At 36.0% G+C, this 18,613-nt stretch overlaps 1 protein-coding gene across 9 annotated transcripts in view; it reads right to left on the bottom strand.

Annotated features, from left to right (window-relative positions):
- The window catches only part of Rapgef6 (Rap guanine nucleotide exchange factor 6), a 212,625-nt gene that overhangs the window by 152,953 nt on the left and 41,059 nt on the right, over positions 1-18,613 (bottom strand). For all 9 annotated transcript variants that reach the window (XM_047556030.1, XM_047556031.1, XM_047556033.1 and 6 more), the window contains exons 2-3: positions 3,278-3,348; positions 1,459-1,515 (exon numbers count right to left, since the gene is read on the bottom strand). In XM_047556030.1, the coding sequence (XP_047411986.1) occupies positions 1,459-1,515; positions 3,278-3,348 (128 nt within the window). The remainder of the gene's footprint in view (positions 1-1,458; positions 1,516-3,277; positions 3,349-18,613) is intronic.

Raw genomic sequence — 18,613 nt, 5'->3', positions numbered from 1 at the left:
TTTTTAATTGGTTCTGGGGCTTGAACTCAGGGACTCTTAACAAAAGAGTTATATCCCTAGTCATTTGTATTTTTCATTTTGAGACGAGATCCCGCTAAGTTGCTTAGGGCATCACTAAATTGCTGGGGCTGGCCTTAAAACTGCAATCCTCCTGCCTCAGCCTCTCAAGTAGCTGGGATAACAAGAGTGTACCACCACACCTGGTTTAGATTACTCATTTTAAAATAAACATTTTTAAAATTCAGAGAAATGAGTCAGGAATTTACACCCTGCACAAGCAACAAAAATAAATTCCAAGATGAATTGTAGACCTAAATTTGAGAGGCAAAACATAAAAGAAATCCAGATTATCTTCAAACTTTTAAGGGAAAGAGTTGACTTTTTAAACAGGACATGAAAAAGCACTAATCACAAAGGGAAAAACTAACAAATTAAAAAATTTCTCTTCCTCAGAAGATGCCATTAAGAGAGCAAAGAAGAAAAATTGCACATGGTGGGAAGTATTTGTACTAATTATAACCAACAGAAGATTTTGATTCAGAATTAATAAAGAATTTTTACATAACAATAGAAACATGACAGGTAATCCAAATGAAAAAAATGGTCAAAAACTTCCATCAGGATTTTCGTAACAGAGTTTGTCCAAATATTCTATAGAAACATTAAAATCATTCATCATCATTCGTAAATACGGAAATGTAAAATAAAATCACAAGATAATGGTTAAATTCAAAACAACCAAATACACAAATAATAACAACAAAAAAACACCTGACAATTTCAAGAGCTGGCAAAGATGCAAAACAACTGGAACTTACTACATACACACAGCTAATGTCTACTGCAACTGAATCAACCATTTTAGAAAAATGTCAGAATTTCCCAAAATTGAACAAGAAAATTTCTAATATTCTATTTCTAGGAAGATACCCAACAAGAAAAGGTATATAAGGGCATAAAAAGATGAGAAAAGTCTACAAAAACATTACTATTCACCACAGTATAACATCCCAAATATCTACTAATAGTGGCATGGATAAATGTTATTTTCACACAAATGTACACTGCATAGCAGTGAAAAAGAACAAATGCAAAACACTGAAAACCTGCTAAGTAACAAAAGCCTGACCAAAAGACAATCCGTAAATTCAAAAAGAGGTAAAAGTAATAATGAATGATGACTGAAGTCACACGGTGGTTACTGTTCCCAAAGAGAACATCTGGAAAGTTGCTATCTTCTATATTTTCATTAGTAACAGAAGTTACCCAGTTGTACATATTTATTAAAATTTGCTGCACTGGACACTTTTTGAGCTCTAAATATGTCATATTTCATGGTTTATGACTATATTTCTATTTGCTCTATGGTAATTTTTCCAGAATCAAATAAATTTAATGCTAAAAGTCAAAATTTAAACATAAAAGTCACTGATTTATACTAATTGTGGAAACACTTACCAAAAAAGAATCTGGTTGCCACTGTATCTCTCATAGCGTGCTCTTGCAGACATTAATCTAATATATATTTTAAAAAGTAAAAATTTTTTAGATTATCTTACATTTTGTTTAAAATATATTTTATTATAATCACATCAACAGAAAATAATCATATTACTAAATTTAAACTAGGAATTTAGAAATATAATACAGTAATATTTTATAAGAGCAATTAGATAATATTAAGTAGCAGTAATGATAATATTCTTACATACATTATAAAATCTGTCAATTTACACTAAACAAATATTACAAATAAACAGATCACTATGTGGTTCACTACTGTATCCTCAGCGTGAAAAATAGTTATTAGCACAGGCATGCACATATGAAAAAACTGTTAAATACATTTGCATTTAAAAAATACCTCTAATATTACTAACACCTCTTCTTTTCATTTGTATTCTTTCTTCCTGATGTACTTACCTGATATAGACTAACACCTGAATTGTTATATAAAAAATAGAATAAATTCCAAACAATCTGGTCCATAACTTAAGGAACATCCAGAAAAGTAGTCAGATAAACAGGTCATGAAAGGAAAATGTTTAACTAAAATGTTACACAAAGTTACAACAGTGTTTTACAGTACTTTTACAGTAAAAGAGCTTTTACAAATATAATCACAATGATGTAAAATGAACAAGTAAATAGCCCATTTTGCAGAAAAAAAATGAGGTTCAGAAAAGTTGATGGGTCTTGTCCACAGGGATTTGTGCCAAATCAAGGGTTTTCTTCCTTCCACTTTAGTACAAGATACCATGATTATCTTAAGTATTTGGTATAATAAATACTAATACAAACTACAAAAAGGAAATAGTTTTGTTTTTACTAACTAGAACATACCAAGCACTATGCTTTGCTTTTAGATACTTATTCTCATTTAATCCTCAAAACACTGGGAGACAAAACTGCAGCCTAAATGTGAAGGCTTGGTCAAGGTCCCATCGCTCAGGAGGAGCACAAGTTTAAAGTTAGCCTCAGGAAAAATGAGGTGCTAAGCAACTCAGTGAGACCCTGTTTCTAAAAATATAAAAAAAGGGCTGGGGATGTAGCTCAGTGGTTAAGCACTCCTGGATTCTATCTCCAGTATCATTAAAAACAAAACAAAAAAAAAAAAAACAGCGAATTCCTGGGCTAGGGGTGTGGTTCCATGGCAGAGTAGTTGTCTACGATATGTGTGGCATTGGGTTCAAACCCCAACATCACCAAAAAAGGAAGAGGAGGAGAGGAGAAAGACAAGGGGAGATAGAGGGTCAAGGGGAAGAGGATGAAGAGAATAGGGATTGGAAGAAGAGGGAGGAGGAGAAAGAGAAGAAGAAATGTAAATTCCTATGCCTATCCTACAAAAGTCAAATGACTTGGACCCTGTGACTACCATCCAAACTCTTTTCCACAACTCTCTTCTTTTCTCACTCTGCTCCAGCTACCAAAGTCATCTTTCGTGGCTTAGCTCCCTCCTGTCATTCAGGTCTCTGTTTAAAAATTACTTCTTTTGAGAGGTTATCACTAACCATCTAAACTCAAGGAGCTACTCGGTTTATTTCACCATTCATGGTACTTATAATTCCTGGATATTATATACGGTTTTTATTGTGTTTTTCCCCAACTTTAAAATCAACCCACCAAAACAAAAACCTAAGGAAAGGTTTTTGACATATCATATATGTCAAGTACTTAAAACAGTATGAGAAATACCAAACGTGCTTAACATATATTTGGTGAATAAATGAATAAATAGCTGCATGCCACATGCTCTTAAATACAACACCACACTTACCTAAGCTGATGTTCCCTGAGATTTGATAATATTTCCATTCCATGAAGATAAGAATAGATAGTATTTAAGTCCTGTGGAACAGAAAAGATTAAAGATTATTTTTCACATATACTATTTAAAACATAATGGCACCAAACAATTCTGATTTTAAGCACACACCCATTTATTATAGAACTGTTAACTATAGAAGAGACATAAAATCTCTGAATTTCAAAAGATCCGAATAAGAGCTCCCCTCTACTCACAAAGGAATTCCTCCTCAACATGGCCAATAGCCTTTACTCAACATCAAAAGCCAAAACCTCGTTATTTAATATAAAAATACATGAACTTAGGTAACCTTTTCTTTTTCAATGACCACAATTTGAAAAGTTATCACATCTTCTTTTAAGTATTATTTTGATTTTTGTTTTCTCTAGATTATATAATCTCAATATGTGCAGGTTCCAGATTTCTAAGCAGCCTAGTTGACATCCTTTGTAAGACCCACTTTATTTGTATTCCATTAAAACATGACTTTCTAAATAATATCTCTTTCCAAAGAGACTGAAAGTTACATAATCTGCCACTAAATGAAACCATGTCCAATGGACACTGTCCACTCTGAAAAAGGTAGAGAATCTTTCTTTAACCTTCACTCAGATAACCAGGTGTAAAAAACAAAGACATCCAGGATGACACAGTATAACATCAGCTAAGAGCAAAGGTAGAGTAAGAATGAAAGAGTGGGACTGGGATGCAGCTCAGTGGCCCAGTGCTTGCCCAGCAAGCACCAAGCCCTGGGTTCAATCCCTAGTACCAGCACAATATATAAAACCCAACAAAAAGGGTCAATTTGTCCTTAAAAATAGCTAGCTAGACAGATAAATATAAAAACAAAAAAGAAAAGAAGAAATGTGAGAAGAGTCCATATCCCTGAAAAGAGTATTTTACCACTGATGTTAAGATTATCGATTAATGATAATAATAAACAGATGAGCTCAAATTCTATACATAAAATGTATTTCCTTATTTCCTTATAAGAACAGACCATTCCCAAACATTGGCGCCCCAAACTTTGATATGCAACGTGACAATTATCAGATGACAATAAAGAAGGAAAAGAAACTAAGATAAGTTTAATAACCTGGAGGTTATTAAGACAACATGGAGTCACTAAGGAAAGGAACAATAGTCCCTGATTTCAGAGATTGCAACTGCTTATCATCATGAATTGAACACACACTCTTATCTGTTAAATCCTTACAAAAATGACAGTTTAAAACGATTTTTAAGTGTACAAAAAGGATAAACAGATCAAAAAAGGAAATCCCAGCAAACGAAAAATATCGCCAGTGTTCTACAGAAGCCCAAGCTAGGCTCAGAGAGACAGAAGAGCTACATGAAATAGCACCAAGGCACCAGATATGTGATGTTGTTTTACAACACTACCAACTCAGGGTAACGAACAGAATGATTCTAAAAGTTCTATGGAGCCACAGAACCAACAATCCAGCCAAAACCTCCTGAATGGAGATAATATAGTTCTGGCAAAAGCCTGGCTCACAGTGGGTCCACTAACCCTACAGACGCACCTACTAAGATAGTTGTTTCTTCTAGCAGGGCAAAGAATAACAAAGACTACATCACAAGTAAACACACTTAAAATATGCACAGATAATGATATTTATCATACCTTTTTAATATGTGTGGACCCTTCAGAAAGCAAATGGATCCTAGTAAATGATTGAGTAGACTATCACAGATTTAATCACATTTCAGTTAATTGCAGCTGCAATTCCAGACCAAAAAATCGTTACTGAAGCTTGGCAATCCTCAAGTAGTGCTGATTTGGTGAATGAATTCTTTTCATTCGAATTACAATTTAAGATCAGAAAAAATTTATGCTTATGTGGGGCAATATTAACCTGTATTTGCTTAAAGATATTTTAATTCTCCCACTCTGCCATAACGTAGTCTGCAGATATCTACATCTCCTGATCTATTACAAAGATGACAGCGTGCTGATTGGAGAGAATGAACAAATACTAATCCAGAGGTGGTTGGTACCCTGGAGTATTAGGTATAATACATATATATGCTCCAGAAGTTGGGAGAGAAACACTATGAAGACTCACAGACCTGCTACTTTAGTTAAGGTTTTAGGGGTACGGTGGTTGGGGGCACACTTCTGGTCATTGCCTACACAGAAAAAAGACCAACTGTTGTGACTTCAGCTTTAGGTCAAGATGGAATAAGAGGAAATAAACTCACTATCCACTTAGAACTACTAAAAGTCAACAGAAATATATGAAACAACATTTTGCAATAGATAGGATATCAAGAACCAAAGAACAGTGGCTCCTGAAAGGGAGTAAACAAATGAAGTGATACATATGATTACCCCACCTTATTACCTGGTGGTTTCTTGAGCTGAGAAAAAGCTGGTAGCCAGGGAGTAGAAATGGTTAGAATTTGCAGAGCAGAAAGGAGATGCAAAGGAAGCTACACACAAAATGTGTTCCTTCTTGAGTCTTGAGAATGTATGGATTTAAAAGATAACTGATTACTTAAATCAATAACATATTATAGGGTTTATAACATGTAGAAGTGAAATATACCAGTAAAGTCAGAAGGTAGCATGAAGGCATACTGTCGTGTAAGATTCTTATACAATATGTAAGTTAGTATATCACTTCAAAGCATATTGTAATGATTTAAGATGCACACTATAAATCCTATAACTACAATAACAGAATTATAGTTAATAAGCCAACAAAGAAGATTTAAGAAATAATAATTTAAAAGGCAGAAAAGTAGAAAAAGGGATTCAAAGAATAAATGAGACAAAAAGAAAGAACAAGTGGTGGCTTTTAAAGGTAAGCATAATACATAAAATGTAAATGCTCTAAACACACAAATTAAAAAGGACAGACTGTCCACTGTCCAACTAGATAAGAAAAGCAAAACACAATTATATTTGGCTACAAGAAACCCATTTCAAATGCTCAACATGAACTGCTACATTTTATATCTCCTACCAGGAATAAGGAAGCTTAGGGCTGGGGAGTACTTGAATGCGCTGTCCTGGATTTTAAACCCCAGCTCTGCCAAAGGGAGTAAAAAACAGGAGCTAACAACAAAAAGGAAGCAATGTGATTAGCAGCTACCACATTTAACACCCAGAAATACTGTTCTGGGTGCCAGAGAAGATCACCAGCCTTGAGTATGGCTTCAAAAACCAAAGTGATCTGCTGTAGGTCTAGTCTGTAATGCAAATGACCTTGACACTTGGATCACACAAACAGGTAGTAAGAGTGGTGGAAAAAAATCTGGAGGACATCAGGCATAAGCTTCCAAAGTCCTCTCCCAGGGAAAATCACCCGGTAGATGCAATTAATTCCTCTAACATTAAATTGTGGTAACACCTGTGAGGTGTCCAAAAAAATAAAATAAAAAAACAGTACCCAAATGTTTATTGGGGGAAGGTCACATAAGCACCCTCTACCTAGCACATTCTAAAATTCTGGACTCCCAGAAAGTGGTGTTCAGCACAAACCACAGTGTTAACAAAACCAGTTTGAGAACTACAACCACTCTTTTCAGTTACGAAATGGTGGGAATATTCCTGAAATCCAAGTTACCAACAAATGTTTACCAAAAACATCAACCATGGAATAGGCACTGAAAAATTACAATGACAAAATGACTTGGTCAGTTAACACTGGCTAGCCTTCACCATCAGATAACCCAGAACTACTATACAATGAGTACATAAATGGAGTGACCCCACGCTGACACAAGGTGGAGGCCACACACAGGTTTAACAGCAAGAACTCCCACTTTATCGAATTGATCTATCAGCAACAGAGGTCAACCATTTGAGCTCCTGATACAAGACTATTTTGCAAGAATAATCAGTTACTTGGGAATAAGTAGACTACATGTCCCCCCCATTTCTGAAGATCATTTTTCAGGGATATATATCTCTATTGTCTGAATTTGGGTTTGGCTTTCCTATCTTGCAGCTTCAGCCAGGTCTATAATCAGGGGTTTATGAATGCCTGAAGCACAGGAATGAAATCCCACACAGTAAAGTATCCAACTAGTGGACTCAACTCAGAAAAAAGTGCAGGAGAGATTTGAGCCATAATCCTGAAAGAAACAAATCTGAATGCCAAAATCCCAATTGCTGAAATCCCCAAAGATCAAAATCCTGCTAGCTAAAAGATGACAGAATAGAAGAGGCTGCATTCCTGACTGCTCCATGGGATGAAACCAAGAAAGTAGGCAGCTTCTCTGCAAGGTGAGTGAACAAAAAAAAGGGGATGGTCACTTTACTAGAACCTAAAACTGTACATTCAAAGCAGACGGGGGACACAGATCATTGGATATAATAAAATAAGGAAAACATCACCAGTGGTATAGCTGCTGCCACAGTCGGGCAGGAAGCTCCAGTCAGAGAGGTCCCTCCATGAGCATAGTAAAGGGATAAGAGAATTAAAGGAACCCCCATTTTTGGGAGGCCCATGGTGTATCTGGGTACAGAGTGTTTAGAGAACAAGGCCACTGCCCCACAAACCTGAAGAATTGCTGCACAGTATCCCTGTGTGGGGAAAGAAGTTGCCATCTCTCGGTGGCCTGTGGAGAATAAAGGAACCATTTTGCAGTTGCAATGGGCGGGGGGGTGGAGTCGGGGCTGAGGCAACTGAGGAAGCTGATTCCTGGCAACCCAGGAGAGGTTCACACAGGGGACAAACAGTCGAGGAAACCCACCTGGCTCTACCTCTTCCCACTCCAATCCAACTGCTTGCAGGACTGGCTGAGAGAGATGGAAGGGTGGGGGTGAGAGAAATTAGAAACTGAACCCAAGACCAGGAAACATGGGATCTGCAGGTGACTTGGGCAAATAACAATTTCCTCACCAAATTAGTGGAGCCCAGGGGAGATCCCTGGGGTAAAGTGTGGACCAGCAAATACCAGGTACTGGTGGTGCACTTATTTAAAATTTCCAGACCAGTAAGCATTCACTAAAGAGCCCGAGGCTGGCCTCCAGAAAATCTGCCTGCAGGATTACCTCTCTCACTCCAGCAATCCAGAGGGTGCAGCATCAGACTCCAGAAGACCCTACCTAAAACTGCTGAGAAGAGAAGCTGAGAATATTTCAAACTGCAAAAGAAAGAATTCTTAAACTTTTCATCAAGAATTTTTTCCTTTTCTTTCTTTCTTTAAAATTCTTTTTCACAGTTTGTGACCTTAATGGCACATGAACATTTATACAGTTTCTTATTTTTTTTTCTTCTCATCTCTAGCATTTCTGAAGCTAGTAATTTTACCTGGATTAAGTTTTTGTGAACCAGGACGCTTGATGAGTATATTTTAGTTCTGTTTTGTATTATTTTATTAATTGTATTTGTATTATTTTGTATTTTTAAAATTTTTGCTTTATATATTTTTTCTCCTACCTGTTACCCTTGATCTGTCTTTTCTTCTAACAGCCCATCTCTGTTGTTCTATCACTCTTCCTTTAATCTTTTACTTCTCTCTTCTCTCCTCCTCCCCCCTAATAATCATCATATTTTATCTCTCTTCTGTTCTCTCACCATCTGAAAATGTCAACCCTTTTGCAAACTTGCTGTTTTTATTATAGTAAATAACTGATCATTTCTATTTATTATGATAACATTATAGACATCATAGTGGGAACTATTTGGTTTAATACTACAAATTGTTTACACTGGTTGTTATTATTTGTCTCCCACTAAACAGTTGGGATGCTTACAGGACCCCAAATGTGCAAAATTATGACAGACCCACATTGAGACACGAAAATGCCTAGCACACAGAATAAGGATAGATTTAAAGCCTGCCACAGAAAAATAGATTACTATACAGGGAGAAACCAATACAGATCTCAGCTGATTTCGCAAACCAGACCCTCAAAGTTAGGAGGTCCTGGAATAATATACACCAAGCTCTGACAGGAAATGGATGCCAACCAAGAATGCTATATCCAGCAAAATTAAGTTTCAGGTTTGAAGATGAAATAAAAACCTCCATGATAAACAAAAGTTAAAAGAATTTGCAATCAGAAACCCTGAACTTCAGAATATTCCCAATAAAATATTTCATGTAGATGGAAAAAAAAAAAAAAGTGAAAACCAGTGAAGGGAGGAATAGTCAAAGGAGAAACGAATTCAAATTAAAAAAAAAAAAGAAATAAACCAAAATGACTGGGCACACAAATCATATCTCAATAATAACTTGACATTAATGGCCTAAACTCATCAATCAAACATCAAGAGATGGGCAGATTGTATTAAAACACAAGATTCAAAAATAAGCTATCTCCAAGAGACTCACCTCATAGAGACATTAGAGTGAAGGTAAAATGATAGGAAAAAAAAATCACTCACATGGATCACATAAACAAGCAAGGATTTATATCCTCATATCAGATAAAGTGGTCTTCAAGCCAAAGTTAATCAGAAGGGACAAAGAAAGACATTTCATACTGTTTAAAGGAATTATACATCAATAGGATGTAAAAATAATAAATATTTAATACCCCCCAAAATGGAGCATCTGTGTACATCAAACCCTTCTCAACTTCAAGAATCAAATAGATCACAATACAAATATACAGTGTTTTGACATTTTTATCCATATATATGAATACAAATATAAATATGTATGTAAAATATACATGAAAATATTTAGATGGATATGAATTTGTATATAGTATTTTTCTTGAAATGGATGTTTACAATTCTGTTAAGATATAGGATATGATTATGTAACTAAATATATATGAAAATTTATTGGTAGGATTTTGGTTGCCACATACAGATATATATACATGAATTTATATAAACATACACAGAATATATATGAAAATATAAATGGATGTTCAAAGTGATATTTATAATTTTTGTTTAAAAGACAATTATGGGCAATGTTAGGTTTAATTTTGAGTTAAGGCTTTGGTTTAGTTGACAGATTAGCCCTGGAACATATTTATCAATATATATGCATATAAATATGAATATAGCAGTACTATGTATCAAAATGTATATATATATTTTATCTATGGATATTTTTAAAGTAAGCAATATTGTTATATTATGTGTGACATCTGGGTTATGCCTAGGGAAGTATATATATTTTATATGTAAAATATCTATGGGTTTTTATGTGAATTTATGAATTTATATCCCCAAATGCATATGTACATTCATGTAGATGTTCCAGTTCATATGTATAGAGGTTTCTCTGAGGTGTACTGATAGGTATAAAACTAATGTAGAAAATCAGGGTTAGTTTAGAAACTGAACATTTTTATTCATATATAAGAATACAAATATGAAAATATATGTAAAAATACACATAAATATATCTAAATGGATATAAATTTGTATGTAGTTATTTCTCTTTTGAGATGGATGTTTACAATTTGTTATCGTGTATGATTATGTAACTGAATATATATGAAAATGCATGAGCAGGAATTTGGTTGTCATTAGGGTGTATTTCATATATGTATGAATGTGTATAATCATCTAGGAATGCCTATGTGAAAATAAATATGGATATCCAAACTAAAAAAATAAAGGGTCTGAAAATATAAAAGATAAAAGAAAGTTATAGATATAGAAATATATTGGAAGGTAAAAAAAATCTTTCTTGATGAGAAAGTATTTTGCCTGTTAAAGTAATACTCTTGGGCTTAAGTCCAAGAAGAGGGCAAAACTAAGGATGTAAAGTTGTGAATGCTTAATTAAGTTATAGAAGGTTTGTGGAAGGTAAATCTCAAAATGTTCATGTTTGTGATTAAATTGGCTACAATTAGCATAAAGTTATTTGAACTTTAATGTACTGATATGAAGCAAAGTCTGAAAGATTGATGTGCTCTTATTTATTGAGATAATTTTCTTGTATTTGTTAGGTTTTATTACTTGGGGAAACTAGGAATTAGAGTTTGTATCTGTTTTAAAGTCTTAAATGATTACTTTGTAACTAGTTAAACAAGCAACTGTTACTTAGGTTAATAATATTGTTGACACCCAAAATATATGTAACTAGATATATGTATGTATCTGAGAACTATATGTCTAAGCCTTGTCTGTTATGTAAAAGTTTATAAAATTAAAGTTTATGTAAGTGTACTGGTAAGACAACCAGTAAGTGCTCTCTTTTATACAATGTATCTGACATAGAAGGACCACACTATAATTTGAAGACCTTTTATCTGTTTGCTTTGACTAAGTCAATTTCTTTTTTTTTTTTTTTTAGAAGACAATCCTCTTTATATAGCTTTGGGGGGTGATGTGGAGTGTGCAAGGGGACTTCCCTCATGGGTCAATGCATCTGCCTTGGCGCCCTCAGTGCCCTCTAGAACCTGGAAGGCCCCAGCATTCAGGAGGTTCCTATGTTTCAATGCTGTGGCCTTCTTTCTCAGAGGCACCTGGCTGTAATGTTGGGAAATCCTGGCCAGGACACAGTGAACCATCTGGAGCAAAGGTCAGCATGACCTTCCATCCTGCTTACAGTTTGGAAGCCCATTTTGAGAAACTCAGTGCAAAATGACCTTCCTCCAATGTCTTTTCTGTACTGTGGGCTTTGAGCGTATACCTTCTGAGAAGGCAGTCACTTTCCTTGAGTTTCATCTCCAGTAGAAAAGCTAACCCTGAGGTCCTTGCTGCTCCTGGACGCCTGCTGATGTGACAACCTGCAGCCACACTTGCCTGACCTGAGAGCAGGAAGAGCAGGGGTGACAGCGCTGTCCAGCAGCAGTTAGCCACCAAGGAGACTCTGCTGGGGTTTTGAAACTTCACTGGAATTCTAACCTTTCTTTTTTTTTTTTTTTTTGCTTTTTTTTTTCTTTTTTATTGTAAACAAATGGGATACATGTTGTTTCTCCATTTGTACATGGAGTAAAGGCATACCATTTGTGTAATCATAAATTTACATAGGGTAATGTTGTTTTGATTCATTCTGTTATTTCCCCCCCACCCCTCCCAGCCCTCGTTTCCCTCTATACAGTCCTACCTTCCTCCATTCTTACCACCCTCCTTAACCCTAACCCTAAACCTAATACTAACTGTTCCCACCCTCCATTATATGTCCTCATCTACTTATCAGTGAGATCATTCGTCCTTTAGTTTTTTGAGATTGGCTTATCTCACTAGCATGATATTCTCCAATTTCATCCATTTGCCTGCAATTGCCATAATTTTATCATTCCTCATGGCAGAGTAATATTCCATTGTATATATATGCCACTGTTTTTTAAATCCATTCATCAATTGAAGGGCATCTAGGTTGGTTCCACAATCTGGCTATTGTGAATTGAGCAGCTATGAACATTGATGGGCTGTATCTCTGTAGTATGCTGATTTGAAGTCCTTTGGGCATAGGCCAAGGAGTGGGATAGCTGGGTCAAATGGTGGTTCCATTCCAAACTTTCTGAGGAATCTCCATATTGCTTTCCAGAGTGGCTGTACTAATTTGCAACCCACCAGCAATGTATGAGTGTACCTTTTTCCCCACATCCTCACCAACACCTGTTGTTGCTTGTGTTCTTGATAATCGCCATTCTAATTGGGGTGAGATGGAATCTTAGGGTGGTTTTGATTTGCATTTCTCTTATTACTAGAGATGTTGAACATTTTTTCATATATCTGTTGATTGCTTGTAGATCTTCTGTGAAGTGTCTGTTCATTTCCTTAGTCCATTTGTTGATTGGATTATTTGTATTCTTGGTGTAGGGTTTTTTGAGTTCTTTATATATTCTGGAAATTAGTGCTCCATCTGAAGTATGAGTGGCAAAGATTTTCTCCCACTCTGTAGGTTCTCTCTTTGCATTGCTGATAGTTTCCTTTGCTGAGAAAAAGCTTTTTAGTTTGAATCTACCCCAGTTATTGATTCTTGCTTTTATTTCTTGTGCTATGGGAGTCCTGTTAAGGAAGTCTGATCCTAAGCCAACAAGTTGAAGGTTTGGACCTACTTTTTCTTCTATAAGATTCAGGTTCTCTGGTCTGATTCCGAGGTCCTTGATCCATTTTGAGCTGAGTTTTGTGCAGGATGAGAGATAGGGGTTTAGTTTCATTCAGTTGCATATGGATTTCCAGTTTTCCCAGCACCATTTGTTGAAGAGGCTATCTTTTCTCCGTTGCATATTTTTTGCCCCTTTTTCTAGTATGAGAAAATTGTATTTATTTGGGTTTGTGTCCATGTCCTCTATTCTGTACCATTGATCTACCTGTCTATTTTGGTACCAATACCATGCCGTTTTGTTACTATTGCTTTGTAAGAGAGTTGAAGATCTGGTATTGCAATACCCCCTGCTTCGCTCTTGCTACTGAGGATTGCTTTAGCTATTCTGGGTTTTTTATTCTTCCAGATGAATTTCATAATTGCTTGCTCTATTTCTGTAAGGTACATAATTGAGATTTTAATTGGAATTGCACTGAATCTGTAGAGCACTTTAGGTAGTACGGCCATTTTGACAATATTAATTCTGCCTATCCAAGAACATGGGAGATCTTTCCATCTTCTAAGGTTTTCTTTAATTTCTTTCTTTAATGTTCTGCAGTTCTCATTGTAGAGGTCTTTCACCTCTTTTGTGAGATTGATTCCCAAGTATTTTATTTTTTTCGATGCTATTGTGAATGGGGTAGTTTTCCTAATTTCTCTTTCTGAAGATTCATCACTTATGTATAAAAATGCATTGGATTTATGAGCATTGATCTTGTAACCTGCTACTTTACTGAATTCACTTATGAGTTCTAAAAGTTTTCTGGTGGAGTTTCCAGGTTCCTCTATCATGTCATCAGCGAACAGGGATAGTTTGAGTTCTTCTTTTCCAATTCGTATCCCTTTAATTTCTTTGGTTTGTCTAATTGCTCTGGCTAGAGTTTCAAGGACAATGTTGAATAGAAGTGGTGAAAGAGGGCATCCCTGCCTGTTCCAGTCTATAGGGGGAATGCTTTCAGTTTTGCACCATTTAGAATGATATTGGTCATGGGCTTACCGTAGATGGCCTTTATAATGTTAAGGAATGTTCCCACTACCCCAATTTTTTCTAGTGTTTTGAGCATGAAGGGATACTGTATTTTATTGAATGTTTTTTCTGCATCTACTAAAATAATCATGTGATTCTTAACTTTTAGTCTGTTGATATGGTGAATGACATTTATTGATTTCTGGATGTTGAACCAACCTTGCATCCCTGGGATAAAACCCACTTGATCGTGGTGCACTATCTTTTTAATATATTTTTGGATGCGATTTGCTAAAATTTTGTTGAGAATTTTTGCGTCGATGTTCATTAAGGATGTTGGTCTGAAATTTTCTTTCCTCGATGTGTCTCTGTCTGGTTTAGGTATCAGGGTAATATTGGCTTCATAGAATGAGTTTGGGAGGGTTCCCTTCTCTTCTATTTCATGGAATACTTTGAGGAGTATTGGAATGAGCTCTTCTTTAAAGGTTTTGTAGAACTCGGCTGAGAACCCATCTGGTCCTGGACTTTTCTTTGTTGGTAGGTTTTTGATGACCTCTTCTATCTCATTGCTTGAAATTGATTTATTTAAGTTGTGTATGTCCTCCTCGTTCAGTTTAGGTAATTCATATGTCTCTAGAAACTTGTTGATGTCTTCGAGGTTTTCTGTTTTGTTGGAGTATAGATTTTCGAAATAGCTTCTAATTATGTTTCGTATTTCACTCGTCTCTGTTGTGATATTTCCTTGTTCATTCCGAATTTTAGTAATTTGAGTTTTCTCTCTCCTTCTCTTTGTTAGTGTGGCTAAGGGTTTATCAATTTTGTTTATTTTTTCAAAGAACCAACTATTTATTTTGTTAATTTTTCCAATTGTTTTTTTGTTTCAATTTCGTTGATTTCAGCTCTGATTTTAACTATTTCCTGTCTTCTACTACTTTTGGTGTTGGTCTGCTCTTCTTTTTCTAGGGCTTTGAGCTGTACTGTTAAGTCGTTTATTTTTTTATTTCTACTTCTTTTGTTGAATGCGCCCCATTAAATAAAACTTCCTCTAAGTACTGCTTTCATAGTGTCCCAGAGATTTTGATATGATGTGTCTTTGTTCTCGTTTACTTCTAAGAATTTTTTTATTTCCCTCCTGATGTCTTCTGTTATCCATTCATCATATAATAGTGTATTATTTAATCTCCAGGTATTGGAGAAGTTTGTTTTTTATTCTGTCATTTATTTCTAATTTCAATCCATTATGATCTGATAGAGTACAGGGTAGTATCTCTATCTTCTTGTATTTGCTAACAGTAGCTTTGTGGCATAAAATATGGTCTATTTTAGAGAAGGATCCATGTGCTGCTGAGAAGAAAGTGTATTCGTTCTTTGTTGGATGGTATATTCTACATATGTCAGTTAAGTCTAAATTGTTGATTGTGCTATTGAGATCTATGGTTTCTTTATTCAATTTTTGTTTGGAGGATCTATCCAATGGTGAGAGAGGTGTGTTAAAATCGCCTAGTATTATTGTGTTGTGGTCTATTTGATTTCTTGAATTAAGAAGGATTTGTTTGACATACGTGGATGAGCCAATGTTCGGGGCATAGATATTTATGATTGTTCTGTCTTGCTGATTTATGCTTCCCTTAAGCAGTATGTAATGTCCTTCTTTATCCCTTCTGACTAGTTTTGGCTTGAAGTCCACATTATCTGACATGAGGATGGATACTCCAGCTTTTTTGTTGTGTCCATGTGCATGGTATGTTTTTTCCCATCCTTTCACCTTTAGTCTATGGGTATCTCTTTCTATGAGATGAGTCTCTTGCAGGCAGCATATTGTTGGATCTTTCTTTTTAATCCAATCTGCCAGTCTATGTCTTTTGATTGATGAGTTCAGGCCATTAACATTCAGGGTTATTATTGTGATATGATTTGTAATCCCAGTCACTTGACTCATTTTTGTTTTTTGACATGATTTGGTTTCTCCTTTATTTGGCTATTCCTTTAGGCTAGTTCCTCCCATTGCTTATTTGCATCGTTGTTTTTCATCTCTTCCTCATGGAATATTTTGCTGAGAATGTTCTGTAATGCCGGCTTTCTTTTCGTAAATTCCTTTAGCTTTTGTTTATCATGGAAGGATCTTATTTCATTGTCAAATCTGAATGTAAGTTTTGCTGGGTATAAGATTCTTGGTTGGCATCCGTTTTCTTTCAGGGTTTGATAAATGTTGTTCCAGGCCCTTCTAGCTTTTAGGGTCTGGATTGAAAAATCTGATATTTTTATTGGTTTCCCCCTGAATGTAATTTGATTCTTTTCTCTTGCGGTCTTTAAAATTCTGTCTGTATTTTGTATGTTAGGTATTTTCATAAGAATGTGCCTTGGTGTGGGTCTGTTGTAATTTTGTATATTTGAAGTCCTATAAGCCTCTTGGGCTTGGTTTTCCATTTCATTCTTCAGATTTGGGAAATTTTCTGATATTATTATTATTATTTCTGATATTGTTCATTGAATAGATTGTTCATTCCTTTGGTTTGTTTCTCTAAGCCTTCCTCAATCCCAATAATTCTTAAATTTGACCTTTTCATGATATCCCATAGTTCTTGTTCATGTTTTCTTACCATCTTCTCTGTTTGGTCAACTTTGTTTTAAAGATTAAATATTTTTTCTTCAACGTCTGAGGTTCTGTCTTACAGGTGTTCTATCCTATTGGTTATGCTTTCTATGGAGTTTTTAACTTGGTCTATTGTTTCCTTAATTTCAAGGATTTGTTTGTTTTTCAGTATCTCTAACTCTTTATTGCAATGATCTCTTGCTTCCCGTATTTGGTCTTTTAACTGTTGATTGGTGCGATCATTTAATGCCTGCATTTGCTCTTTCATCTCCTCCTTCAATGCCTACATTTGCTCTTTCATCTCCTCGTTTGCTTCCCTGATTGTTTTAATTATGTACATTCTGAACTCCCTCTCCGACATTTCTTCTGCTGTGCTGTCATTGGGTTTTATTGATATAGTATTTAGGTTTGTTTGGGACGTTTTCTTCCCTTGTTTTCTCATATTGGTCAGATGTCAGTGGGACTCTGAGATATTGCAGATTTCCTCTATTGGCTTATAGTGTCCCGGTAGATTTCCAGTGTTTCACCTCCCAGCCTTCAGTAGCCTGAAGTCTTGGAGGAACTTGAGAATGCAGTGCTTCCGAAGAAAGCTGCCCCTAGTCCGCTACTGGTTCCAGGGCTTGGAGCTGGCTCTGTGTGGAAAGGCTCTCACTGGGCGGTCTGCTCCGAGAAGCTGGCCGTGAAAGGATCCTGCCGCCGGAGGGAGCAGGGCTGCTTGGGGAAGTACCTGGCTGCCCTGTCCTAGTCCCTGAAGCTGCCTGTGAGCCGGAACTCGCCGTGGAGTTGGTTCTGTGCAGAAAGGCTCTCACTGGGTGGCCTGCTCCGAGAAGCTGGCCGTGTGGGAGAAGCCCACTGCCAGAGGGAGCAGGGCTACCTGGGGAAGACTCTAGCTGCCCTGCCCTGCTCTGATAAGCCGTCCCTATCCGGGCCTGCTGCACAGGCCGAGCGTCACCCAGTCGGGGAGACTCACCCCCTGGCTCTATTTTAGTCCAAGTCTCTCAATGCCTCCCCTTCTTGAATCCTGGGTTCTGGAGCGACAGGAGATGCAGTCACCCTCTAGTCCGCCATCTTGGATCGCTCCATGGAAAGAGACTAAGTCAATTTCTGATGGCTAATACTCTTTCCTAAATGTGTAAGAGATTTAAGGCTATCCTTTGATTTTTGTTAACTCATGCAGACCTGTGATTATTTTTATTGTACATTCTGGATTCTAAACTGTAATTTGAAAAGTTAAAAAAAAAATCAAAATTCCTGAAGTTTAAAATCCCAAGATGAAAATTATGAGATATAAATGTAGAAAACAATTTTTAAAAATCTTTAAGACATTTGTCAATATTTTTAAAAGGGAATTTGAGATGAGAAAGGTATAATAATATGACTGAATACAAACTTCATGGCCTACTTTACCCAATAAAGTAGGCAATGACACATAGATTTATTGTTTTTCTTTTAACACTTGGATTGAACTCAAGATACTCATCACTAAACTACACCCAAACCTTTTTTTTTTTTTTTTTTTTTTTTTTGAGACAGGTTTTACTAAGTTGTCCAGGTTGGAAATGAACTTGAAATCCTCCTGCCTAAGTCTCCCCAGAACTGGAAACAGAGGCATGCACCACATTGACATGCACGGTTTTGCAAGCATAAACATTCAGGTATACTAACCACAGTTGCAAATGTGGGTGTAATAATTATGAGCAGATGAGCCATATTCATAAACAGATCAAACAGCAAACTGTATGTATAATCATGTATCAGTATG

This window comes from Sciurus carolinensis, chromosome 6 (assembly GCF_902686445.1).
Source record: "Sciurus carolinensis chromosome 6, mSciCar1.2, whole genome shotgun sequence".
Taxonomy (NCBI): Eukaryota; Metazoa; Chordata; class Mammalia; order Rodentia; family Sciuridae; genus Sciurus; species Sciurus carolinensis.
This window is presented reverse-complemented; position numbering and strand designations above follow the sequence as displayed.